Source organism: Gadus morhua, chromosome 14 (genome assembly GCF_902167405.1).
Source record: "Gadus morhua chromosome 14, gadMor3.0, whole genome shotgun sequence".
NCBI lineage: Eukaryota > Metazoa > Chordata > Actinopteri > Gadiformes > Gadidae > Gadus > Gadus morhua.
Genome location: NC_044061.1, coordinates 374495 through 400814, shown reverse-complemented (window position 1 = coordinate 400814; position 26320 = coordinate 374495). Strand labels below are relative to the sequence as shown.

Genomic DNA, 26320 nt, shown 5'->3' with positions numbered 1-26320 from the left:
CTAGATAATGGATAATATCTGCTCACACCCTCACAGAGGCGTTGTCTCCTCTCTCTTAACCTCTGACTGTTTGTGTCTTTCCTCTACTTCTATCTCTGTGGATTTCAACAAAGATCCTTGTTGTCTAACATCATTAGCTTATCCACTTGTTATTCAATCATCCCCCAGCACCTTGTCTTCTTCTACTTCTCTACATTCACTCAGTCATCGTTATTAAGGCCATCATAACTCATCCATGAACCCATACCCCTCCCTTCCCCTGTGGCACAAAACTGATTGAGGATGACTGGTTCTTTCCTGGCTGCTCCGATCCAGCGCTGGTCAGCCGACAGCAGGAGCTGGAGGAGGAGCTGACCCGGGCCCGCGGGCAAGGCACTCACCGGGCCCCGCGGAGAGGCGGCCCGGCCCCACGAAGCCTGCAGGTAGGTGGCCCTCCGCTCCAAGGGGCTGGAACCAAGTAATGGAGCCTGCTCTGAGGGGCTACAACCAAGTAATGTAGGCTGCTCTGAGGGGCTACAACCAAGTAATGTAGGCTGCTCTGATGGGCTTGAACCAGGTGATGTAGCCTGCTCTAAGGGGCTTGAACCAAGTAATGTAGGCTGCTCTAAGGGGCTTGAACCAAGTGATGTAGGCTGCTCTGATGGGCTTGAACCAAGTAATGTAGGCTGCTCTAAGGGGCTTGTACCAAGTGATGTAGGCTGCTCTAAGGGGCTTGAAACAAGTAATGTAGGCTGCTCTAAGGGGCTTGAACCAAGTGATGTAGCCTGCTCTTAGGGGCTTGAACCAAGTGATGTAGCCTGCTCTAAGGGGCTTGAACCAAGTAATGTAGGCTACTCTAAGGGGCTTGAACCAAGTAATGTAGGCTGCTCTAAGGGGCTTGAACCAAGTGATGTACCCTGCTCTAAGGGGCTTGAACCAAGTAATGTAGGCTGCTCTAAGGGGCTTGAACCAAGTAATGTAAGCTGCTCTGAGGGGCTTGAACCAAGTAATGTAAGCTGCTCTGAGGGGCTTGAACCAAGTAATGTAGGCTACTCTAAGGGGCTTGAACCAAGTAATGTAGGCTGCTCTAAGGGGCTTGAACCAAGTGATGTAGCCTGCTCTAAGGGGCTTGAACCAATTAATGTAGGCTACTCTAAGGGGCTTATACCAAGTGATGTAGGCTGCTCTAAGGGGCTTGAACCAAGTGATGTAGCCTGCTCTAAGGGGCTTGAACCAAGTAATGTAGGCTGCTCTAAGGGGCTTGAACCAAGTAATGTAGGCTGCTCTAAGGTGCTTGAACCAAGTAATGTAGGCTGCTCTAAGGGGCTTGAACCAAGTAATGTAGACTGCTCTAAGGGGCTTGAACCAAGTAATGTAAGCTGCTCTGAGGGGCTTGAACCAAGTGATGTAGCCTGCTCTAAGGGGTTTGAACCGAGTTATGTAGGCTGCTCTAAGGGGCTTGAACCAAGTAATGTAGGCTGCTCTGAGGGACTTGAACCAAGTGATGTAGGCTGCTCTGAGGGGCTTGAACCAAGTGATGGATGTAGAGTTCTATGAACATGACTGTGGGTCCAGAGTCGGAGAACCTTGTACCTCTGAGCTGAACCCCGGCTGATCCCCTCACAGGAGGACTTTGAGTTTGACGGACAGGCGCCCTTCCAGGAGCCGGGCGTGGCCCCCGGGAGCACGGAGGCCATGGAGGGGGAGAACATGGGAGGTTGGTGGCCCGAGTACAGTTCCCCCGACCCAGGTGTGAGCGCCACTGGACAGTTTACACCAGCATGCACACGGTCATCCACGCACTATTTTGGAACCCTATCCTTTATCTGTTTGGTTGATGTTAACCCTTCAAGGTAGCGGGGTCCCACCAGTGTCCCCGTCGTGCGTGCGGGATTGGGGTCCATTGGTTTCTGTTTGGTGACATAGCCCATCTTATTTCTGTTGGAATGGATTATTTTTGGGTTTCCTCAGAAATGGTTATCTCAGCTTTGATGTGGTTGCTTTGGTCTTATTGGGACTTATCTGGACTACTAACTGTTAAAAGTTGTTCTGAGATTAACACAGCAATCTAATACTTACCCCAGTGCAATAAGAGACATTGTATATCACAATTATTCACCTCAGAACCATGAACCATTTCAGTTACATCTTTAATTTAACATTGAATCCCATTTGGAATTAGTTTTGACCATGTGCATGCTGCCTGAGCTGGCTAGGATAGGGTCATCAGCCTGTGAAATGCTGTGAACTCTTAGATCAGGTAACTGTACCTGCAGAGACCCCCCCCAGCTTTGTGGTAAGTGTTGTTTTTGTGTTCATAATTGTTTTGCATGCCCTAACATGTCCTTCCCATTTCCTCTTGGTATCCTATTGCTCTTCTTGAGTTGTGCTTTTGCCTCCAGGATGGGCAACCAAAAAACATTAAGCAGTTGGTAATTTACTAAACTAACGCAGAGCACGTTCAGAACATGCAGCTCCCTGGAGAACCACTCATCCCTATAACTTCAAAATTAGACACTGAACTCCGTTTGGCCAGTACCAATACACTCGCCTAGGGCAAAGTAGATCCGATGAACGGTTGTCGAGAACCAAAGGACAGACACACAGATGTTCACCTTTTTCAGTCAGAGGATGGTAGTAGTTAGATGGGTGTCCATCCAGACCTTGTGATGTTTTTTGGTTGCTTTGGATTTCAGGCTTGGGATTGCATTGGAGGTTCTTCATTCTCAGGACTGTAACTCACTGGAAATCTTTCTTAAGATGCCTTTCATCCTTTCACCTTGCCCATTCTCCTGTTGCTTGCCATCACATCAACATTATGACCCTTTAACTGCCAGCGTCTGTGCCTTCTGTCTGGGTGCTGCTCCTCTGACCCTCTCGCTGCTTCACTCTGGGCTCCAGGAGGACTGCGGTCGGTGGTGGCAGAGCTGGAGCTGGAGAGGAACCAGCTCCAGGAGCAGATCCTGGGCCTAGAGGAGCATTGCCAGGACCTGGAGGATCGCCTGCAGCTCCAGGCCCGCATCGAGACACTCCAGGTAGACAGGTCTTTTGACAGGCTCAGGTAGACAGGTCTTTGAGGTAGACAGGTCTTTGTGGTAGACAGGTCTTTGAGAGGCTCAGGTAGACAGGTCTTTGAGAGGCTCAGGTAGACAGGTCTTTTAGAGGCTCAGAAAGACGGGTCCTTAAGGCTCCAGGGGTCTCCTTATTTATTGAACCCGTAGAATTGATCATCCGTCTTAGGGATGGCCTTACGGATGACCTTACTTGGTCTCTTTGTTAAACAGACCCATGGCTGTCAATCACATCGTGTTTCTTTCAAGGTCTTGTTGGTTTGAGATTGCATGTTCCCCCCTTGAGGTTTAGGACTTTGAACAAACCCTTCTAACACAGGTGACGTTTGATGTAGATGAAGATGTACTGCGATGTGCGCTCACTCAGGTGTGTGTGTGTGTGTGTCTTTGTGTGGAATGGAGGGCACCTCTTGCGGTGAAGGCTAATGGTTTGGTGTGCTTCTCTAATCTCATATTAACCACAATGCTGCTCTCATGCAAAGTACTGCAGAGTTCTCTGTTATCAAGAAGAAGAAGAATTAACCTAGTGTGCTATGGGTACACAAGATAGTGTAATGCATACACATTATACAATGTGCATAATGTGTTAATAATTATTATAAATTATTAATGAGACCATAGCTATACCATAAATTCTAATCAACAATCGGACCAAGAATTGTTTGTTTGCGTCTTTGAGTGTGTCCACGGTTGCTTTATTAAACCGCTCATAACGATCTTCCCTTGATTACCACTGCAGAATGAGTCTGAGAGTCATGACGATCTTCCCTTGATTACCACTGCAGAATGAGTCTGAGAGTCATGACGATCTTCCCTTGATTACCACTGCAGAATGAGTCTGAGAGTCATAACGATCTTCCCTTGATTACCACTGCAGAATGAGTCTGAGAGACTTCAAGGACAGCTCGCCAACCTCCGAAGTCAACAGAGCAGAGATGCAGAGAAACACCAGCTACTTGTTACCAGTCTTAATCAACAGCTAAAGGGGTAGGCTAACTATTCAGAGAGATTCTGCGTGCATCATTGTTATCCAATGGCTAAAACCTTAATATCAAATATAATTATGCAATATTACAACCATCTTGACTTGTCAAGCAATACCTATAGTAAAGGGTGGCCATATATGGTAATAATTAAATGTCTTTAATTTTAATTAGGATAGAATGGACAGTGCATTAAACATTATGGTTGTATTTCTTATAAATATAAAATGTAAGATTACATTTAAGATAAAACTGAAAGCAAAAACAAATATGTTCAAAACATGTGCCGTTGGTTCTGTTTCTCTAAGTCTAAGTGACACTCAGGAGTGCCTGGAGAGCTCACTGATCGAGAAGGAGAACACTCTCGCCCTGACCTCTGAGAAACTGGAGCTCATCAACAGCCTGCGGGAAAACCTGAGGGAAAAGGAGATCGACCTCAAAGACGTGTCTGATAAACTCCTTTACGCTGAGCACAATGTAAGCATTCACACACAGCGGATGGGGGGGTGAACACCGTGGGGTCTGACGGCGAGGGGAATGACTATCTGGTTGTTTTGTTCTCCCCATAGCTCATGGAAATTACCCAGAAATCCAGTGGGTTTGAGAAACAGTCTTTGGGATTAAAAGCAGAGGTTGCAGACCTCTCTCAGAAGCTCAGTCTCTTAAAGGATAAGGTATGTGCTATAGAAAACTCCTCAAGACGTATAGTAATGTGTATTATTTAAGGGTTATTTTCGTTCTGATGTTATTGTTGTAGCCATCCCTGACCACTGTTCCTGTTCCCTCCTAAACTCAAGACTCAGAAACAAGAAGCTGCCATAGAAACCTTCCAGACGGAGCTTGAGCAGACCAACGAAGAGCTGGACAAACTGAACACCAGCCACTTAGAGGAGCGAGCTCAGCTCATTCAGGACCTCCAAGGCTGTGAGAGGGAAATCGATAATCTCAAAGATATCCTGATCGACAAGGAAAAGGAGTTATCGGCCCTGTCCGGTAGCATGCTGGACTATAACGATCAGATCTCAGCCCTGGAGAAGGAGGTCAGGGTGAAGGAGGAGGACCTAGCTCGCACAGAAAAGGCCCTGAGCGAGGCACAGTGTCATGCGCACATCCTCAGAGATTCTCAGGACTCGGACCAGCAAACCCTTAACTTAAACATCACAGAGTTGGTGGAGAAGCTGAAGGGCACGGAGACTGAGCTGATCAAGGCTAAGGAGGACGGAGAGCTGAAAGCAGCAGAGGTGGAGGAACTGACCAAGCAGGGCGCAGAGTACAGAAAAAACATTCAGGTCCTCAAAGACGATCTCCAGGAACAGGTTGTGAGCCATAACGGTCACATAGCTGGATGTGAAACCCACATCTCCTCCCTGAAGGAGCAGGTGGCCCTGTCAGCCTGTACACTACAGAAGGATTCAGAAGGAATCCTCATTCAGCTCAAAGAAAAAGATTTGTGCAATGATAAACTCAAGCAGGAGCTCCTCGATAAAGATCAGGTGTTTGACCAAGAACTCAAATCCCTCAAAGAAGAACGTAACAATCTCTCAGCAGATGTGGCAAAGCACAACATTGATATGCAAAAACTGTCTGAACGGCTAAAGGAACATTTAGAGAGACAAGAGCAATTGGAAAAGGTCACACAAGAAAAAGTTGAAACAATAACGATTTTAGGGGACCAACTTAAGAATAACCAGGAACAAGCTGAAGTTGAAAAACACAAATTCATCACCGAATTGCAAGCCAGAGAATCTGAAAATATAAAGTTAGGAAAAGAACTAGAAAGTAAATCAGAAAATATCTCTAAACTCAAGAACCTCCTAAAAAACGCCAAAGCTGAAAAACAGCAGCTGCAGGGCAAATTAAAGGAGTTGAATAAGGATCTTGATTCACAAAAGAAGAATGTAGAAGAACTCAGTGAAAAACTAAAATCTGCTCTTCAGCTGAACTCAAATCTAGAGGACCAATTTAATCACCTGAAAGATGAAAACGAGAGACTTGAAACACAAGTAACGGTGACAAGCAAAAATGTTTCTGAACTTGAGAGGGATCTGCATATGAAAGTTATTGACTTTGAAAATCAGAATTCTGAGAAGAGCAAAATGATTCAAGTCCTTCAAAGAGACGAAGAGGGGTTGAGGGTTCAAACCCAGGAACTGAACAGAGTCCTTGAGCGAAGCTCTCAGTCCATTTCAGAGAAATCCAACAAATGTGATCATCTCAACCAATTGCTTAGCACTAAGGAGAAAGAGGTAACCCTGCTAAAAGAAAACATTAAAAGTGTATCATCTCATGTTGAGGAGCTCCAGAATGGCATCAAGGAGAGAGAGCAGACCCTTGCTGATCTCAGGGTGGTGATAACCACCAATCAAAACCAACACAGTGAACTGACAGAAACGCTGTCTCTTCTTCAGGAACAGCACTTATCCCTGAAGTCTGATCTCATTGAGAGAGAAGTATCTTTAACGCAAAAAGAGGAGGAGTGCACCATGTTGCAGAATGATATTGTCCAAAAGACCTCTGTTATATCAGATGACCAGGCAGAGTTTGAAGCATTAAGAGTACAATGCTCAAACCTCCAACAGCAAATTGAAGGCAAAGATGATGTGTTGAAAAATGTAACACAAGAATGTAAGAATTACAAAGAGAATCTTGTTAGTAGGGATAAAAAGGTGACATCGCTTACCAACAAACTCTCTGCCATTGAGGTAAATGTCACAAAGCTAGAATCTGAAAAGGCAGAGGCAAAGACAAGCCTTGACAACTTTGATGCCAAGAACATTGGACTGAGAAAAGAGCTTGAACTTAAACAAGTAGAAATGTCTGGTTTCCATGGACACATCCAAGCACTTACAGAGCAAAATCATCAACTGCGTGCTGCTTGTGAAATCAGGGAAAAGGAGCTTGCTCAGCAAATACAGGTAGCATATGAACTAGATGGAAGACTAAAGGGGCTTCTTGAGCAGAACTCAAATTTAAGCGTTGAAGTGGTCAATCTCTCAGAGGAAAGTAAACAACTGAAAGAAGATTTGGCACAGAAGATTCAGTCATTCGCCGAAGTAGTATCTGAGAGGAATTTGCTTCAAGAGAAAGTTCTCGGGCTCGAAATGCAACATTCTGAAAAACGGAAAATTATAGAAGGACTTTTGAAAAAGATAGATGATCTTACATTGGAAACAGTTGAATTAAACAATGTCCTTGAGCAAAACAAACGGACCCATGCTGAAAGTTTGCTGCTTAAATCAGCTGAATGTAAGAATCTCTCAGACACATTAAGGGCGAAGGAAGATGAAGCTGAAGCTTTACAAGAACAATTGGACCGTTTGACAACACAATTGAATCAACTCAACCTTTCAATGACTGAAAAGGAAACCATCTTTTCTGAGCAATGTGCTAACATGGAAGCTCAGAACAATCAAATGATGCAACTGCATGAAACTTTGTCTCTTCTTCAAGAACAAGGTTCTGCTCTGAAGTCGGGGTTGATGGAGAAAGACACAATGCATCAGCAGAAAGTTGTGGAATGTTCTGCTTTTCAGAAAGAGTCGATGCTGCAGAAAGATACTGTATCCAAGATGCAGGGTGAGGCTGCATCACTAAGGGAGGAATGTTTGGATCTACATCGACAAATGGAAGAAAAGGAACAGTTTTTGAGAAATGTATCCCATGACCTTAGAAATCACAAAGATGAACTGAACATGCAGAATGAATTGGTGGCATCGCTCACCAATCAGCTTGGTGTGATGACTGAGATTTCAGGAAAGACAGATATTGAAATCAATAACCTCAGATCTGCTGTTGAAACTGTTTCAACAGAAAACCAGCAACTTGTAGATCAAGTAAATCATAGGAAAACAGAGCTTGAACATTTCAGGAACAATATTCAAGCTCTGAATGAAAAGTATGCAGTGTTAAATTCAGAGCATCAGAAAACATTGGTTGAGCAGTCCAAATTACTTGAGAATGTCTCAAATCTCAAAGAGACAGTCTCTGATATGGAAAACCAGGTGTCTAACTTGACAGAAGAACTAAAAATGGCATGCTCAATTAGTGAAAGTCTTGGTTTGACTGTCCAAGAGAAAGAAGACTCTCTTAAACAGCAAGGGTATTTCCTTCAGCAGTTGCAAGCAAAGTCTGTAGAGACTGAGGGCCAGACAAGCCAGAAGTCACTGGTCATCACCCAGCTTCAGACTCAGATTCAGAACCTTCAGCAGTGTCTTGAAAATAAAGAGGCCATGTTGCAACAGAATGAGAAAGACCTTTGTTTAACCAAGACAGAATTGACTGGTGAAAAGACTAAACTCCAAAATGACATTGATTTAAATGTAGAGACCATAGCAAGAATCAAGAGAGAATTGAGTGATGCAGTGGGAAAGAACACCGAACTTGGCAGTCAGTTAGCTAATCAAGAGATTCAGATGAAAATAATGGTTGATAAAAATTGCAATTTAGGTTCACAAGTGACCCAATTTGATGACTTGATTCTAATCCTGAGAAATCAGATTGACATTCTAAACTCAGAGTCCTCTGTGTTAAAAGCCACTGTGAAGGAAAAGGAAATCGTTATGCTTGAATTTCAGAAGACATCATTGGCAGCCAGTGAAAACTTGAACTCAAAATTTGTTGCCAAAGAAACTGAATGTGGAAGCCTGAAAGAGCAGCTTTCACACATTCAAGAATCTCTTGCAAAGCTAAACGACAGTCTCCAAGCACACATGTCCGAAATCCAAAGTCTAAAAGAAACAATTAAAGAAAAAGAATCCCTTCTTTTAGTACATACTAAGTCTCTTGAGGAGATGCAAACAAAAGCAGAAGAGACAACCCTTATCAGGGCTCAGTTCATGCAGAGTACTGAGTTGATATCACAGTTACAGAGTCAGGTTCAGCTGTTCTCCACAGAGTCCGCACATTTCAGCAAGTCTGAAGAAGAGAAGCAAAGTGCCTTTAGCAGCCTCCAAGATAAATATGCAGAACTCTCAGAGGAGATACAAATTGCCAGAAATCTACTGACTATAAGAACTGGCGAAGTAACAAATCTTTCAAAGTCCCTTGATGACAGTAATTCTTCTCTTCAGGCTGCAGAGGATAGTGTAGATATTCTTAGAAAGGAGTTATTGTCAACCAAGGAAGAACTTCGGGAAACTCTTGAGCTAAATTCTAGTTTGTCAAAACAAAACGAGGAAGCCGTCTCTAGATACAAAACAAACACATCATTGCTGACAATGGAGATGGAGAGTCTGAAATCCAAACATGTTCAGGTAGAAGTACAGAAGAATCTGCTGACAGAAAAACTTGAGCAGAGAAAAATGGACCTTCATGCAATAAACAGCCAGTACACAGGCCAGGCCAAACAGATGACCAACCTGGTTTCTGAACTTCAGAGGCTGGAGGAGCAAAATAAAAGTCTGCATGAGGGAATCGGTTCATTGAGAGAAGAACACCAGATCAATCTCACCTCCATCAATAATGAAAATATTAGTTTGAAGGAGGAGATTAACACGTTTGTTGCAGAGAAGGAGACGCTGGAGCAAAGGCATGTTGAACATACAAGGTCCACACAGGAGGAGCTGCAGCAGCTGACCAGCCACATGAATGAAACCGTGGAGAAAGCCAAGTCCGAAAAGGAGAAGCTCCAAGATGAGGTTAGTGTCAAAGCCCAAGAAATCTTTGAATTAAAATCAAGCATCCATAAGATAGAGCAAATTCTACAAGATTCTGAGAAAGAGTGGTTATTAGTTCTCGATAAAGAATCAAAAGATAAAAATTATCTTTTGGAGCAGTTGAAAAGTGTTGAAAGTGAAATTCATTCCAAAAATGTTAAAGTTAGCTCATTGAAACAAGAGTTGGACAATTTGCAAGCAAAGCTATCTGATGCAGCATCGGCAATCCAAATGGGTTCTGAACAGCTCAAGGCTAAAGAGCTGGAGGCATCAGCATCAAGACTACAACTGGAAAATATATTGGCTTCTGTCCAGGAGAAGGAGATTGAGAACAATCACTTGCAACAGATATTGCAAGATGCACAAGCTGAGATGGAAAAACTGAAAAAAAGCAAAGTCGATGCAGACAATGATCTATCTGTTTTGTCACAAAGCATGTCTGAGAGATCGGCAGCATCATCAGAAGAAGGGTTATCTTTAAAGGTCAGATTGAAAGAGCAGCAAGAACGCAATCTCTTAGAGTTAGAATCGTTAAAGGGCCAGCTGGATGGAGCTTTAGTGCAACTGCAGAAGGCACAATATAAGCTTGAAGAAGGGGAGATGAGTCATAAGGCCGCATACGAACAGATCAATGACTTACAAGTAGAAGTGAACCAGCTGCAAGCACAGTGCCACAGTGCATGTGAAAAAGAGAAGGAGGCCATTGCTAAACAATCCTCTCTGTGCCATGAGTTGCAAGCAAAGGCTGAACAAACTGAATGCATGAGCATCCAGATCAGTCAGCAGAAAGAGCTACTGGCCGGGCTCAGCCAGCAGCTGAAGGAGAAAGATCTGGCTATAGATCTGGCTATAGCCCAGGTGATAGAATCTGCCTCCAATGAAAGAATCAAACTTGCAGATGAAAATGGTAGTCTACAAAAACAATTGCAAAGCATGGAGCAGGAGTACAGAAGCCTATTGAAAAAGCAAGAGGATAAGTTACAACATTTGGAAGAGCATATTTTACTGTCTAAAAAAGACATTGAATCCAAGATCTCAGAAAATAGTGAGCTGAATAAAGAAAAAGATAATTTCAAAGCGGAAAATATAAAACTATCCAAAGATAAAGATGCAATAAAGAAAAAGCTTCAAGCCGCTCTCCTTTTAAGAAAGGATCTGATGAAAAGGCTTGAGCAGTTTCAAAAGCAAAAAGAAGAAAATGGGAACACAGAAGAGCTATCACTTCTACAACAAAGGTTGCAAGAAATGAAATCCCAGGAACAGGTTTCAACAAGACAGTATGAAGAAAATATTTTGCTGCTGGAAAACAAAATCCTAGACAAAGAAAATGAGATTTCCCTACTGGAAAGAGGGAAAGATATTATTGTGGGAAGTTTCCAGACAGATAGACAGACTTTAGAAGCTGCATTGAATGATAAAGAACATTGTTTGTCAGAAACATTGCTTAGACTCAATGAAAAGACTTCCCTCCTCACGGAACTGCAGACCAGTATTTCAGAAAAAGAGCTTGCTTCTCAAGAGGGCAGACATGACTTACAGCAAAAAATACAATATCTTGAGTATGAGGTGTCAAGGAGGGAAGATATTTTGAAGCAGAAGTCTGAGTCCTTTTTCGTTTTGGAAAATGAACTTGCACAGATGAAACAAGAAAAGGCCGTGCTGCAGAAAAAGGCCCAAGCTGCTTTAATAGCCCGTAAAGAAACATTAAAGAAATCTCAAGAGAAAGAAAATAAATTGGTTCAAGAGCTATCTCAGCTGAAGGATGAATTCAAGGCTCTCCTTGAACAACATGCTCAGCAGACCAATGACCTTGATGATCTCCAGTTGAAGTTTGAACATCAGAGCATTGAACTGGAAAACATCAGTCCCATTTCTTTGTCTCGCCTTCAGGAATTAGAGATTTTGAAACAGCTTGTTAAAGAGAGAGATACAACTTTAAGAGACCTAAAAATTAACCTTGCTGAAAATAACACGGGCCATTCCCTTTCAACCTTGCATTCAGAACTTGACACTTTAAGGTCAGACTTGGAGGCAATGTCATCTGAAGTGAGGAGTAAAAATGAGTCTCTCTTGGTCTTTGAGCATAGTTCACAGGAATTGCTATTAAAACTTGAACTGGTTGAGAAAGATTTGGAGGAAGCTCATATGAAGATCAAAGGGCAAACAGAAGAGTTGGATAAATATCAGCAGGCCCTTCAAGTAGAAAAATCAGGCGGTCAGCAAGAGAAACACAAATTAATAGATGAACACCAAGCCTTCGAAAGCCAGGTGGTTGTGTCACGGGCTGCCGCAGAGGAGACACAGAGGTGTTCAGATGCTATTACCAATGAGCATAGGATATTACTAGAAGAGAAAAAGGGTTTCCTAGAGCAAATACGCCAGTTGAAAGCAAATCTGCAGACAGCAGTTGAGTCAGTGTCTCAAAAATCTTTAGAGATCCAACATATTCAAAGCGAATTAGCAGAAACACACCTGAAACTTAATGAGGAAAAATATGTCCTTGCTAAGGAGCTTGAAAAGGCACAACTATATAGAATGGAAGGGGAAAGTAGCAAGATGAATACGGGATTGTTGCAACAAGAGAAAGAAAATGCCTTCAGGTTTGTTGATACGCTTCAGAATGAGGTTGCACTGTTTAAAGGTAAACTTAGTGAGGCTGAGGAACCTAATGACCAGTGTAATCAGAACATCCCCATTCAGCAAGAGGACAGTCTTCAGCAGGATGTTCTTTGCAAAGAGGAAGTTCAGTCTTTGGACACATTACCTGAACACCTTGAAGCAAAACTTAAGGAGAGAGACAAAGCTTTGTTCATGTTTCAGTCTCTGGTTACAGTAAAGGAAGAACTCATCGCCTCCCTTGAACATCAGCTGCAGCGACAAATTCATCTCCATGAATTGGCTATGGAGAAAATGAGAACCCAAGTAGATCAGCTTCAGAAGTCTGAACAAGTTTTCTCTAAAGATGTTGATCAGGAGAATATAAGTAAAACTGCTCTGCTAACACGAAAACTCCAAGCAGCCTTGGTCTCCAGGAAGGACCTAATGAGGCAGAACTCCACACTTAAAAACCAGTTGGAAACAATGAAGGTGAATTATGAAGACGAGGTGGGCAAAACGTTATCATTAGAGTCGATAGTGGGAAACCTAAAACAACAAAATATCGACATTGAAAATGTGATATCTTCTCAAGGCACGGAGAAGGACAGGCTCATTGCAGAAGTTGATCGCATTCTAAATGATAACCACAATCTATCAGCAGCCTGTGAAAGCCTTAAGCGGACCATTGAAAATATCACACAACAAAAGCAAGCATTTTCATGCCAGCTTGAGTCACTTAAAGATTCCCAAACAGAGGAACTATCTGAATGGAAGTCTAAACATTCAGAGCTCAAACAAGACTATGAGTCTCTTTTCCAATCTTATGAAAATGTATGTAGTGAAATGGATAAGATGAGACTGCTTCTGGAGGGGGGGTCAAGAGAGAGGCAAGAGGCACTCGTACAATTGCATCAACTTGAATCTGAACGGGAGGTCTTAGAGATGCAGGCTCGAGATGTTGGAGAGGAAAATGTTAGAATTAAAGAAAAAATGCGCAAATTTGCTAAAGCAAAGCAGAACACGATTGACGTGTTGGAGAAGGAGAATCAGAACATTAGGAAGCAATTGCTTGAATTTGATCAAAAACGTCAATTCAATATTGATTTGACGGTTAAAATTCAGCAATTAGAGGAAAGAATCAGGAGCCTCCAAGAGTCCGCAAAGATTAGAGAAGAAGAGCTTACAGAGGTTCAATCAGAGAAGATCAAAATGTCAGAAGAGCTAAAGGAAGCCATATCCTCATTAGAAAAGTTTCAGTTTGAGTCCAAGTCCTTCGAAAACATGCAATTTAAACTTGATGAAGCACTTGGTTTGAACAATTCACTTGCTGTCCAGATTCAGACTCATAATGCTGAATTTGGGGCTCAACAGCAAATGAATGACTTGTTGCAAAAGGAGAAACAGAGTCTTTTGGCAAAAATCTCCCATATTGAGAATGATCATGAATTGCATTTGGGAGACAAGGATAACAGAATAAAAGACCTCCAAGATATTCGTAATGACCACAGCCAAGAGATGATATGCCTTCATGAGAAGGTCAGGATATTGGAGGATGACAAATCTCTTTTGCAAGAGGAACTGGAAAACGTTCAAGAGATTTCTGAAAAGGTAAAAAATGAAAATGAAAATATGCTTCTCAAGAACTCCGAAAGAATGGCCGAATTGACCGAGTCAGTCAATGTTTTGCAAACTCAAAATAAGCAGCTATCCTCCCAACTAGGTGTTAGTAAGAAAAATGTGACTCAGGTATGCCAAGAAAAGGAGCAACAACAATTACGATTAGTCAAAGAATTTGAAGAAAAACTCAAAACGGCTCAGAGGGGCAGTGTAGGCTCCAAAAGCATCAAAAGGGAACTTCAGGAGCTGCTCAAGGAAAAGCACCAAGAAGTGAATCAGCTCCAACAAGACTGTATCAAATACCAGGAACGATTTTTGGACTTGGAAAAGGCCTTGAAAGCCTCACAAGCTGGATGTGAACAGCTGAAAAAAGAACTGAAGAACAGTTCAGAGAAAGGTTCATATTTAGAAGACAGAAGTGAAGACCTTGAACAGGAGCTGATGACATGCAAAATATTTCTCCAGAAGGCTAATGAAAGCGTCAGGAGACTTCAAAGTGAAAAAGAACAGCTAGTTCTGGAAATGGCTGAGAAAAGTAAAAAGGCAGTACATCAGGTCACGCATGAAAACATTCCACAAAACATGTACATGGAGCGTGAAGCAGTTCTACAGAGAAGAATAGATGAACTTCAGAGATTAAAGGAAAAAGAAAATCAAATGCTCATTGAGTTGGGACAGCAAATGGACTCCAAAGATCTGGAGAATGCAACTCTCAGGCGAGAGGCAGATACTAATATGGCCAAGTTGGCCGTAATGTCGTCTGATCCTCATGGGGCAGATGCCTCAAAACAGTGGAACAATATTTTCCAAAAAGCGTTGCATGAGAAAGATAGCCAGCTGTTGGAGCAAGGCTTTGTGATCAAACAATTTCTTGAGGACATGAGGACAAAAGATGGAGAGATCAATGAGTTACGAATGTTAAAGTCCAAGTTAGAAAGGGGACACAATGAATATTCAGTGGCAGCCGCTGCACACCAGCGTCAAATTTTGGTTCTAGGCGTCAGTAATACTGAACTCAATGAAACGGTAGAAATAATGAACATGCACCTAACCAAACTTAATGCTCAAGTTGAACGGCTAGAACAGGACAAGAGCAAACTGAACAGAGATCTTGCCGACAAGGAAGATGTTGGATCCCAAAGGCTACTCAGTATCCAACAACTGGAAAAGATTAGCTCTGATCTGGAGGAACAGCTTTACACATTCCAGTCTGAGAAGGACACATTTAAGTCTGACTTTGAGAAGCAAGAGACAATCTCTCTTCAGCTGAAGAAGCTTCTACAGAATAAAGATGCAGAGATCTCCTCCTTGTTATCGTGCAGAGATGGCCAGATGTCAGGCTATCTAGAACAACTCCAAGCCAATCATCGTGCTCAAATAGCAGGCTATGAGGACCGAGTCACGTCTTTATATTCTGAAAGGGACCGGGCTGACAAAGAGACCAGGAGGCTTGAGAACACGGTGAGAAGTCTGCAGCTGAAACTGGACAGGTTGACTCAAGAGAAAGAGAGTGTTGATGAGAAAATGGCTTCATTCAGGAACTCCATGATATCATTGCAGACGGAGAGGGAGCGGTTGATATCTGAGTACAGAATGCTAGAGGAGAAGAATCAGTTGGCGCTAAGAGACAGAGATGGCTCTGCCAATGGGGACCTCAGTGCAACCAAAGGAATGAAACATGAAATAAGGAAACTTCTGCATCAGATGGATGACCTGAACTCTGAAAACGCCATGCTCAGGGCGCAGTTGGTTCGCTATAGGGAGGACTTGAATCAAGTGCTGTCACTCAAGGACAACCAGTTAAAGGAACTGCTCAAAAGGCAGCAAGATATGATAAAAAATCTGGAGATCCAAAAAGCTGTTGAAGAAAAGCAGCACAGAGACTCTATATTAGAACTTCAAACTGAACAGGAAACAAGCAAGTCATTAAGAGCAGAGTCATCTAATCTTAAATCTCAGTTCTCAAATCAGGAAGCAGAATTATTGGCCCTGAAAATGCAGAGAGCAGAGACCAATGAAGGAAAGGTGATTAGCGATTTGCAGCAGGTTGTGGCCTCAAAAGCCAGTGAATGTAATGGCATACAGCAAAGACTTTCTGCCCAGAAACTCTTAACAGACGAGTTGAAGAATAAACTTCAGCAGCTCGAAAGTGACACTGACAAAAAACTGTCCGAAGCCGAGGATAAATACAACAGTGAGTTGGACACGTTCGAGCGAGAGGTGCAGCTGATGAGAAATGAGCGAGAAACCGCAGATCAAAGGGTGCAGGAACTGGCCAGAGATTTGCTTCAAACAGAACAACTTTTATCAGACTCCCACAGTCAAAGCAAAGATTTAACTGCTAAGAATGAGTCCCTGGGAAAAGCCATGGCTGCTTTGCAGAATGATCGCGACGTGCTTATCGAGGACTTTAAAACCCTGCAGAAGAGATATGACCAAGAACTCCGAGACACTCGGGCCTCCCTGACCAAGGCTGAACACGGCCTCCAGGACGCTACCACTGAGCTAGCCGTGTTGGCCAAAGAGAACTACGTCCTCATTCACAAGGTGAACGCCTTGAGCAGCAATAACACTCAATCGGAGCTCAACACTTTGGTGGACGAGCTCTCCAAAGCTCTTTCGGAGAAGGAAGGCGAGCTGAAGAGAGTCAGCCTGGAGAACAACACCTTCAGTAAGCAGATGTCCGCCTTCTCCAAGTCCATGGCCAGCCTCCAGAACGACCGGGAGAGGCTGATGGGCGAGCTGGTGGGGGCAAAGAGAGGGCAAGGGGCGATCTCAGGGGCAGTTGTTTCCTACGGGCCGGACGAACCAAATGGAAGCCGTATTGAAACCTTCCAAAATGAGAGGGACGGGCTGGTAAGTTGGTGGCTGTGATTCCATTGCTTGTCTTGTCTTTTCTCTGGGCCATTGGCTGTGCATTTTTCTTACCGCATGAAGGGTTGGAGTCGCATAGCTTCTTCATGCCACTGCTTTGACTTGCATGGTGTTTCATTAAATACATCTATTTTGTTAATTTGAAACGAATGACTAAAGAGAGATTGGTCTCAATTCAGTCGCTGTTCACTCTTTCCTCCATTGGATGTCTGTTGCCAGAGCCCTAAAGGTGTTCCTCTGGTTGGTTGCAGGAGGTCCGTCTGAAGGTTCTTGATCTCCAGAAGGCCTTGGAGGAGGAGCAGGCCTGCAGACGTCTCACAGAGCAGGACCTCCGCAGCGCCCAACTCCAGCTCGCTGAGATGAGGTCATCTGGTTTTGAGAAATATACATTTCAAGAAATATCTATTGGCCATATATTTAAACCTAGATGCGGATGGTGTATTAAAACTCTTGAAGGACTGTCTTCTGTATCCCCGCGGGTCCCCAGTGTGTGTTGAAAGGCCTGTTCTGTTGTAGGTCTTCCTTATCCCCGCGGGTCCCCAGTGTGTGTTGAAAGGCCTGTTCTGTTGTAGGTCTTCTGTATCCCCGCGGGTCCCCAGTGTGTGTTGAAAGGCCTGTTCTGTTGTAGGTCTGAAACCAGCAGGCTGCCGAGCGAAGCCCTGAGGCAGAACCAGGAGGCCAACGGGGGTCACCCCAAGCAGCCCCTCAAGGTAGGGGTCCCCTGTCCCTACTAACACTGATAACATCTATGATGCATAGAAACCTAGCGCTGAAAGGTGCCAATGGTACCGAGACATGGGCTACACCGGTCGGATGTCCTCCTGCAGGAGGCGCTGGAGCTGCTGGGAGGGAGCCAGCAGGAGGTGAAGCAGCTGCAGGCCGAAAGGATCCACATCCACCGAGAACTGCAGCGATGTCTGGTGGAGATCCAGCAGAGGGACCAGTACTCCCAGCAGCTCAACCACAAGGTGCTCAGTCAGAAAGACGCTCACTCAGACGGACGGAGGGACAGTTAACAGGGGGGGGGGTTAAGGAATAGGAGCAAGGATCTGAACAAGAACGAGGATATTCCTGAAATCTGCACCGACCATTAGCCCGCTGAAGACCTGTTAACCTCCAGGGACACCGCGGGTGGGTGTGTTGGGTGGAGGCAGACCCTTCAGGGTGTGTTGGGTGGAGGCAGACCCTTCAGGGTGCGTTGGGTGGGGCAGACCCTTCAGGGTGTGTTGGGTGGGGTCAGACCCTGGTCCTTCAGGGTGTTTTTTTTCGGTGGGGGCAGACCCTACAGGGTGTGTTGGGTGGAGCTGCCCCTTCAGGGTGTGTTGGGTGGAGCTGACCCTTCAGGGTGTGGTGGGGGCAGACCCTTCAGGGTGTGTTGGGTGGAGGCAGACCCTTCAGGGTGCGTTGGGTGGGGGCAGACCCTGGTCCTTCAGGGTGTGTTGGGTGGGGGCAGACCCTTCAGGGTGTGTTGGGTGGGGGCAGACCCTTCAGGGTGTGTTGGGTGGAGCTGCCCCTTCAGGGTGTGTTGGGTGGAGGCAGACCCTTCAGGGTGCGTTGGGTGGGGGCAGACCCTGGTCCTTCAGGGTGTGTTGGGTGGGGCAGACCCTTCAGGGTGTGGTGGGTGGAGCTGCCCCTTCAGGGTGTGTTGGGTGGAGCTGACCCTTCAGGGTGTGTTGGGTGGAGCTGCCCCTTCAGGGTGTGTTGGGTGGAGCTGACCCTTCAGGGTGTGTTGGGTGGAGCTGCCCCTTCAGGGTGCGTTGGGTGGGGCAGACCCTTCAGGGTGTGTTGGGTGGAGCTGCCCCTTCAGGGTGTGTTGGGTGGAGCTGCCCCTTCAGGGTGTGTTGGGTGGAGCTGACCCTTCAGGGTATTTTGGGTGGGGCAGACCCTTCAGGGTGTGTTGGGTGGGGCAGACCCTTCAGGGTGTGTTGGGTGGGGGCAGACCCTTCAGGGTGTGTTGGGTGGAGGCAGACCCTTCAGGGTGTGTTGGGTGGAGGCAGACCCTGGTCCTTCAGGGTGTGTTGGGTGGAGCTGACCCTTCAGGGTGTGTTGGGTGGAGCTGACCCTTCAGGGTGTGTTGGGTGGAGCTGACCCTTCAGGGTGTGTTGGGTGGAGCTGACCCTTCAGGTTGTGTTGGGTGGAGCTGACCCTTCAGGGTGTGTTGGGTGGGGGCAGACCCTGGTCCTTCGGGATGGGGCTAGGGTTAGACCCAGGGCTCTCTGATGATGCGGTGTTCTCCTCCAGCTCCTCCAGGCCCAGGAGCAGCAGGGTGCTCTGGCCGCCCAGCTCCGAGCCGTCTCCCAGTCGCTGCGTGACTCCCAGCAGCACTGCCACTGGCTGGAGGCCCACAGCGCCCCGGTGAGGCTCTGCAACAGGAGCTGTGTGTGTGTGTGTGTGTGTGTGTGTGTGTGTGTGTGTGTGTGTGTGTGTGTGTGTCCCTTAGTTTACAGCCAGTTGAATCAGACAAGCTGCTCTATCTAATGGAGAGCCAAACCCTAAATCCTTAGTTAAGGTGGAATATGATTAAATCAGCCCAATCTCCACTTCCTCTCCAGTGGGACTCAACATGTAGTTCCACGCCTCACCAGTGGGGGTCAGTGTTGAGACACTGGGTTAATGACTCAACGTGTAGTTCCACTCCTCACCAGTGGGGGTCAGTGTGGAGACACTGGGTTAATGTCTCAATGTGTACTTCCTCTCCTCACCAGTGGGGGTCAGTGTGGAGACACTGGGTTAATGACTCAATGTGTACTTCCTCTCCTCACCAGTGGGGGTCAGTGTGGAGACATTGGGTTAATGACTCAACGTGTACTTCCTCTCCTCACCAGTGGGAGTCAGTGTGGAGACACTGGGTTAATGACTCAACGTGTAGTTCCACTCCTCACCAGTGGGGGTCAGTGTGGAGACACTGGGTTAATGACTCAACGTGTAGTTCCACTCCTCACCAGCTGGGGTCAGTGTGGCGACACTGGGTTAATGACTCAACGTGTACTTCCTCTCCTCACCAGCTGGGGTCAGTGTGTGCCCAGGTGGCCCCCGGGGCGCCGCAGGAGAAGAGCAGCCACTCCATCACCATGGAAACCAGCGAGGCGTCTCTACTCCGGGAGAGGTGAGGCCTGTGTGACGGAGATCAGAACGGACTTTAGAAACATGAAACTTAATGATACCAGTGGTCTGGGCCAACAGCCCCGTGTGTGTCTGGATAAGAGAGTATACACACCCAAATTGATTTAAAAAGCTAAATAACATAGTGTGGATAAAACCGTGTGTGTGTGTGTTTGTGTGTGTCAGGCTGCTGGAGGTGGAGCATACTCTGTCTGAGGAGCGGAACAGAAGAGAGGCGGCAGAAGAATCTCTCAGTCATGCAGAGGAGAGAGCAAAGAGGTCTGTCTGTCTCTCCGTCTCTGTCTCTCCGTCTCTGTCTCTCTCTCTGTCTCTGTCTCTCACTGTCTCTGTCTCTCTGTCTCTGTCTCTCACTGTCTCTGTCTCTGTGTCTCTGTCTCTGTGTCTCTGTCTCTGTCTCTGTCTCTGTCTCTCTGTCTCTGTGTCTCTTTCTCTGTCTCTGTCTCTGTCTCTGTCTTTCTCTCTCTGTCTCTCTCTCTCTGTGTCTCTGTCTCTCTCTTTCTCTGTCTCTGTGTCTGTCTCTGTCTCTCTGTCTCTCTGTCTCTGTCTCTCTGTCTCTGTGTCTCTGTCTCTGTCTCTGTGTCTCTGTCTCTGTGTCTCTGTCTCTGTCTCTGTGTCTCTGTCTCTGTGTCTCTGTCTCTGTGTCTGTCTCTGTGTCTCTGTGTCTCTGTCTCTGTGTCTCTGTCTCTCTTTCTCTGTCTCTGTCTCTGTCTCTGTCTCTGTCTCTCTGTCTCTGTGTCTCTGTCTCTGTCTCTGTGTCTCTGTCTCTCCGTCTCTGTCTCTCTTTCTTTCTTCCCCCCTCGAGTGATGTGTATGTGATGTGTTCGATGATGGAGCTGTTGATGGTATCGTCATGGTGACCTGTGTGATGCTATCGTCATGGTAACCTGGAGTGATGTGTGCTGCAGCCTGGCCTCCAGTAGCCCCGCCCCCGCGGCCCAGAGGGACTTCACCGTCCAGCTGGAGGCGGAGGACGACTGGGGGGCCCTGGCCCTCAGCCCGGGGCAGCCGCTCCTCACACGCAGGGTAGGTGGAGACCCACCGGGCCCCCAGGGGGGGTCTGGAGACCCAGTGGGCCCCCAGGAGGTGTCTGGAGACTCACCGGGCCCCCAGGGGGGGTCTAGAGACCCACCGGGCCCCCAGGGGGGGTCTAGAGACCCACCGGGCCCCCAGGAGGTGTCTGGAGACCCACCGGGCCCCCAGGGGGGGTCTAGAGACCCAGCGGGCCCCCAGGGGGTGTCTGGAGACCCACCGGGCCCCCAGGGGGGGTCTGGAGACCCAGCGGGCCCCCAGGGGGTGTCTAGAGACCCAGCGGGCCCCCAGGGGGTGTCTGGAGACCCACCGGGCCCCCAGGGGGGGTCTGGAGACCCAGCGGGCCCCCAGGGGGTGTCTAGAGACCCAGCGGGCCCCCAGGGGGGGTTTAGAGACCCAGCGGGCCCCCAGGGGGGGTTTAGAGACCCAGCGGGCCCCCAGGGGGGGTCTGGAGACCCAGCGGGCCCCCAGGGGGTGCCTAGAGACCCAGCGGGCCCCCAGGGGGGGTTTAGAGACCCAGCGGGCCCCCAGGGGGTGTCTAGAGACCCAGCGGGCCCCCAGGGGGGGTTTAGAGACCCAGCGGGCCCCCAGGGGACGGCTAAAGGGAGAAAAGGGTTACAACATTCACCATTACTTGTAGCACTCCTAAAGGCCATGTGTCTGTCTGTCTGTCTGTCTGTCTGTCTGTCTGTCTGTCTGTCTGTCTGTCTGTCCAGGTGAAGGGGAGTGTCCTGGCTTGCCGCCGCTGGCTGCGTGGGAGGAGCCTGTACTGCTCCAAGCTGCTGACGGGCCGCGCCCGCTCCAGACACGCCTTCCTGGCCTACCTGCTCCTGCTGCACGCGCTGCTGCTCATGTGCCTCTCTGGCGCCCTCTAGGGCCCACTGGGGCCCTCTGGGGCGAGGCACCAGGACGTCACCACATCCAGAGAGCCTGTAGGAAACCAGGACTTGGAAAGAGAAGCAGAAAGACTCACTGATTCTTTCTGTTATGGTGACATGACGACTTGGACGCCTTGTTTTTATTAAATCAAGCTTAGGGCTATAGGGCCTAGAACCTTAGGGCCTAGAACCTTAGGGTCCTAGGGCCTTAGAGCCTAGGGCCTCGAGCCTAGGGCCTTAGGGTCTTATGGCCTTGGGGCCTTAGGGTCTTATGGCCTTGGGGCCTTAGGCCTTCAGACCCTAAGGCCCCAGGCGATAAGGCTGTAAGGCCCTAGGACCCTAAGGTCCTAAGACTCCAAGACCCTAAGGTCCGTCGGCTCTCAGGCCCCTGTCTCTGTGGGGGGCCACGCCCGCCTCCTTCATATTGCACGTAATCCATCACTGCTGCTGCTGCTGCTGACCAGAGAATCTATGCACTCCGTCTCCTCACTGTGTTGTGTATGTTCCAGTTTATTATCAGTCCCGAAGCACTAAACACACACAAACACACACACACAAGGTACCCCCTAACACACACACACACACACACACTGGTTCCCCTTTAAAGGGCTCTAATGGCGTGGTAATGACTCCCTAAATGGTACGGTCTCAGGAGACGTCTAACTATACGACGTCTAGCGAGAGAAAGACGTGTAACAAGGTTAAATGGCTTTTCTTTGTGTTTAGTAAGGTTACTGGATTTACATGATTGTGTTAAATGTATTTATACAATTCTTTATGCTCTGACATCTCATGGTTTTGTTGAAGCTAAGCTCACTGGATGGATCATTGGTGTTTATGTGATTATGTATTTGATTGGTTGTATTAAGGGGGTTCGTTAATTTGGGGAAACACTACAGTGAGACGTGAATTTGGGCGTTTGATTGTTGATCCGATTAAGTGATGAAACTGCTTCTGCTGGGATCTCTGTATTGATTGTATATATTGGTGGAAAAGAAAAATCTATTTATAAATTAGATTACTACTGAGATATTTAAGATGTCATATTTTCTTATAGCTTTATTTCTATTTGTTTGGTTTTCAAAAGGTTCTGGAAGAGAGTTTTTTGTTGGACAGGTTAAATGTGTGTGAACGACATGACGTCATCTTCATTCAAGTGGTTTGAAGGCCTCTTGAGATTATTTTAATAAAACCATTTGACTTTGGTTCTTTGCCTAAAAAATCTTGATGTGCATTCATAAGCATGAGATGCGTGTAAATGAACTCTCCCTTGTCTCATTTAGAACTGAAAGGCCAACATGCTGATGTAATTCATCATGTTAAAATAACGTTGTTCTGTGGATGTCCACCAGATGGCACTGCATCCTTATTCAACATCGGGGACCCGCTACGCTAGGGACGATCTGACCCGTTTCCGAATGATTCGTCTTGTTTAACTCACCTTGATGTTCTCACGGACAGTCCTACACAGAGGTTACGGTTAACATCTGAAGCACATCTTTGGTCGTATTTGTCCTTAAGTTTTCATTGACCAAAGAAGGGGGAGTCCATCTCAGGGATGAGCTTCTGTCAGCCCTGTCCACTGGTTCAGGGGTGACCTTCAAAGACCTCCAGGGACCTTCAGGCAGGACCTTCACCGACCTCCAGGCCCTCTCTCAGACCTGCAGGCCCCCTCTCAGACCTCCAGGCCCCCTCACAGACCTCCAGGTTCCCTCACAGATCTCCAGGCCCCCTCTCAGACCTGCAGGCCCCCTCTCAGACCTCCAGGTCCCCTCACAGACCTCCAGGCCCCCTCTCAGACCTCCAGGTCCCCTCACAGACCTCCAGGCCCCCTCTCAGACCTCCAGGCCCTCTCTCAGACCTGCAGGCCCCCTCTCAGACCTCCAGGCCCTCTCTCAGACCTGCAGGCCCCCTCTCAGACCTCCAGGCCCCCTCACAGACCTCCAGGTCCCCTCACAGACCTCCAGGCCCCCTCTCAGACCTCCAGGCCCCCTCACAGATCTCCAGGCCCCCTCACAGATCTCCAGGTCCCCTCACAGACCTCCAGGCCCCCTCACTGTCCTCCAGGCCCCCTCTCAGACCTCCAGGCCCTCTCTCAGACCTGCAGGCCCCCTCTCAGACCTCCAGGCCCCCTGATAGACCTCCAGGTCCCCTCACAGACCTCCAGGTCCCCTCACAGACCTCCAGGCCCCCTCTCAGACCTCCAGGCCCCCTCACAGATCTCCAGGTCCCCCCACAGACTTCCAGGCCCCCTCACTGTCCTCCAGGCCTTCTCTCAGACCTCCAGGCCCCCTCACAGACCTCCAAGCCCTCTCTCAGACCTGCAGACCTCCTCTCAGACCTCCAGGCACCCTCACAGACCTACAGGTCCCCTCACAGACCTCCAGGCCCCCTCTCAGACCTCCAGGCCCCCTCACAGATCTCCAGGTCCCCACGAAGACCTCCAGGCCTTCTCTCAGACCTCCATGCCCCCTCACAGACCTCCAAGCCCTCTCTCAGACCTCCAGGCCCCCTCACAGACCTGCAGGCCCCCTCTCAGACCTGCAGGCCCCCTCTCAGACCGCCAGGCCCCCTCTCAGACCTCCAGGTCCCCTCTCAGACCTCCAGGCCCCCTCCCAGACCTCCAGGCCCCCTCTCAGACCTGCAGGCCCCCTCTCAGACCTCCAGGCCCCCTCACAGACCTCCAGGCCCCCTCTCAGACCTCCAGGCCCCCTCTCAGACCTCCAGGCCCCCTCACAGACCTCCAGGCCCCCTCTGAGACCTCCAGGGACCTTCAAGAGCCTTCAGGTCCTTCACAAAGTCATGGCATGCGGGGTATCCGTGATGGATGGGGGCTCGGAGGGGCGACGCCCTGATGACGAGCAGCCAAGGGGGCACGGTCCACTGCAAGTCGGCCAACCCTCCCCGTTCCAAACTGGTACGAACTGGTAATGTTAACATGTTGAGAACACAAGGTCTGATGTCAGCGTGCCTGGAAACAGAATCAATACAAACCTGCAGGAAAACCCAAATTAAAGGTGTGTGTGTGTGTGTGTGTGTGTGTGTGTGTGTGTGTGTGTGTGTGTGTGTGTGTGTGTGTGTGTGTGTGTGTGTGTGTGTGTGTGTGTGTGTGTGTGTGTGTGTGTGGACATGCACCGGGTGCGAATCGGCAGCTACAGTTCTTTTATCCGATTCTCCGGCCCTACATTTCTTGGGCGTGCCCTACATTCTGCCCTACTTTGGATGAGGGCGGGGGATGGGGAAGGGGGGGGGCAGGTGTGAGCTGTGTGTGTGGAGGGGACTGCATGTCCACCAGGCGATGGCAGGGTGCGCTCTGTGTCTGGCACGTCTCCCCGGTTCCATTCTCTCCTCACACCTCCAGAACGGGCTGCACCCCTTTGGGAGACGAAGGACACTTCTGTTCTCTCTGTCCTCTGGCTTTGGGCAGCAGCCAGCCAGTATTGAACTCATTCCTCCTCTTCTTCCAGACAGAACATTTCCTGGTTCACTGATGTTTTCATTGGTTGATCACCTTCCGGTGGATTGGTGGTAATGTTACTCATCCTAAGATGAGCTGGGGTGACATAGGAGGTGGACAGGAGGGAGGTATCCATCTCTCCCCCATCTCTCCCATCCCTTCTGTATTGCGTTTCACACACCTGTGATTGACAGGCATGATGGATTTATAAGAGACGACCCTCAAATCAAACCTCTTAAACTGTCCCATCGCTGAGCCCCCCACAGCCACTACGTCACTGGAGATCCAGCATGAAGCCACTAAAGGCAATGAAAATGACCTAATTTGTCGTCATGGTAACAGGGTCTTCCACCACACGCACACACTGAGGTCCGTTCTCATCCCTCCTCCATCCATCATGCAGCAGAGCCGGGGGGGGAGATATGGATATCTAATTATATATATATACATATATATATATATATATATACAGTGAACCTGTAGTGTAGAAGAAAGACAATAGGAGGTCATTCTGCTGTGTAACGACGTCTCTTCGTCTTTATGTCTTCAGCCCTTTATAGCCTTTTTCTTTTCAATATCCCTCTGGCTGATCTACGATTGAATTCCTCTTCAGGGTTCATGAGGAGAGGTCTTCATGAGAAGAGATCTTCTTGGTGGTCATGAAGAGAGCTCTTCATGGTGGCAGGCAGAAATACGGGACACTGTCACGTCATTTCATCTATTAATTTGTGATCTGGGACGCGTCATTTAAATTTTTTCGTGTCAGAAGCACAAATTTCTAACAATATGACAGCTTTTGGCCACCCGTTTCTACTTTCACCTTTTGATTCTGAGAAATTGTGATAATTCACAGATATATTTAATGCAGGTGCGCTGCACTGTAGGCAAACCGTGACGGAGAAAAAGGTAGCTGCTTCATCTCTTCTTTTTCCAATGAGTTAGAAATTTGTGCTTTTGTCACGAAAAAATTAGAGCATAGAGCGGACCGCTCTGTGCTTTACGGTCCGCTCTACGCTCTACGGTCCGCTCTACACTCTATGGTCCGCTCTACGCTCTA

General features: G+C 47.6%; 1 protein-coding gene across 3 annotated transcripts in view; it reads left to right on the top strand.

Annotated features, from left to right (window-relative positions):
• Positions 1-23011, top strand: part of si:ch211-220f16.2 (golgin subfamily B member 1) — a 39521-nt gene extending 16510 nt beyond the window's left edge. The window contains exons 15-29 of one of the 3 annotated variants that reach the window (XM_030377680.1): positions 316-422; positions 1606-1696; positions 2881-3014; positions 3928-4037; positions 4342-4510; positions 4603-4707; positions 4831-9669; positions 17028-17140; positions 17405-17486; positions 17604-17744; positions 19018-19131; positions 19782-19882; positions 20065-20157; positions 20805-20922; positions 21645-23011. In XM_030377680.1, the coding sequence (XP_030233540.1) occupies positions 316-422; positions 1606-1696; positions 2881-3014; positions 3928-4037; positions 4342-4510; positions 4603-4707; positions 4831-9669; positions 17028-17140; positions 17405-17486; positions 17604-17744; positions 19018-19131; positions 19782-19882; positions 20065-20157; positions 20805-20922; positions 21645-21803 (6476 nt within the window). In that variant the 3' untranslated portion in view covers positions 21804-23011. Of the gene's footprint in view, positions 1-315; positions 423-1605; positions 1730-2880; positions 3015-3927; positions 4038-4341; positions 4511-4602; positions 4708-4830; positions 9670-17027; positions 17141-17404; positions 17487-17603; positions 17745-19017; positions 19132-19781; positions 19883-20064; positions 20158-20804; positions 20923-21644 lie in introns of all 3 variants that reach the window. The other 2 variants (XM_030377679.1, XM_030377682.1) reach the window with 2 other exon arrangements.
• The last annotated feature ends 3309 nt before the right edge of the window (positions 23012-26320 follow it).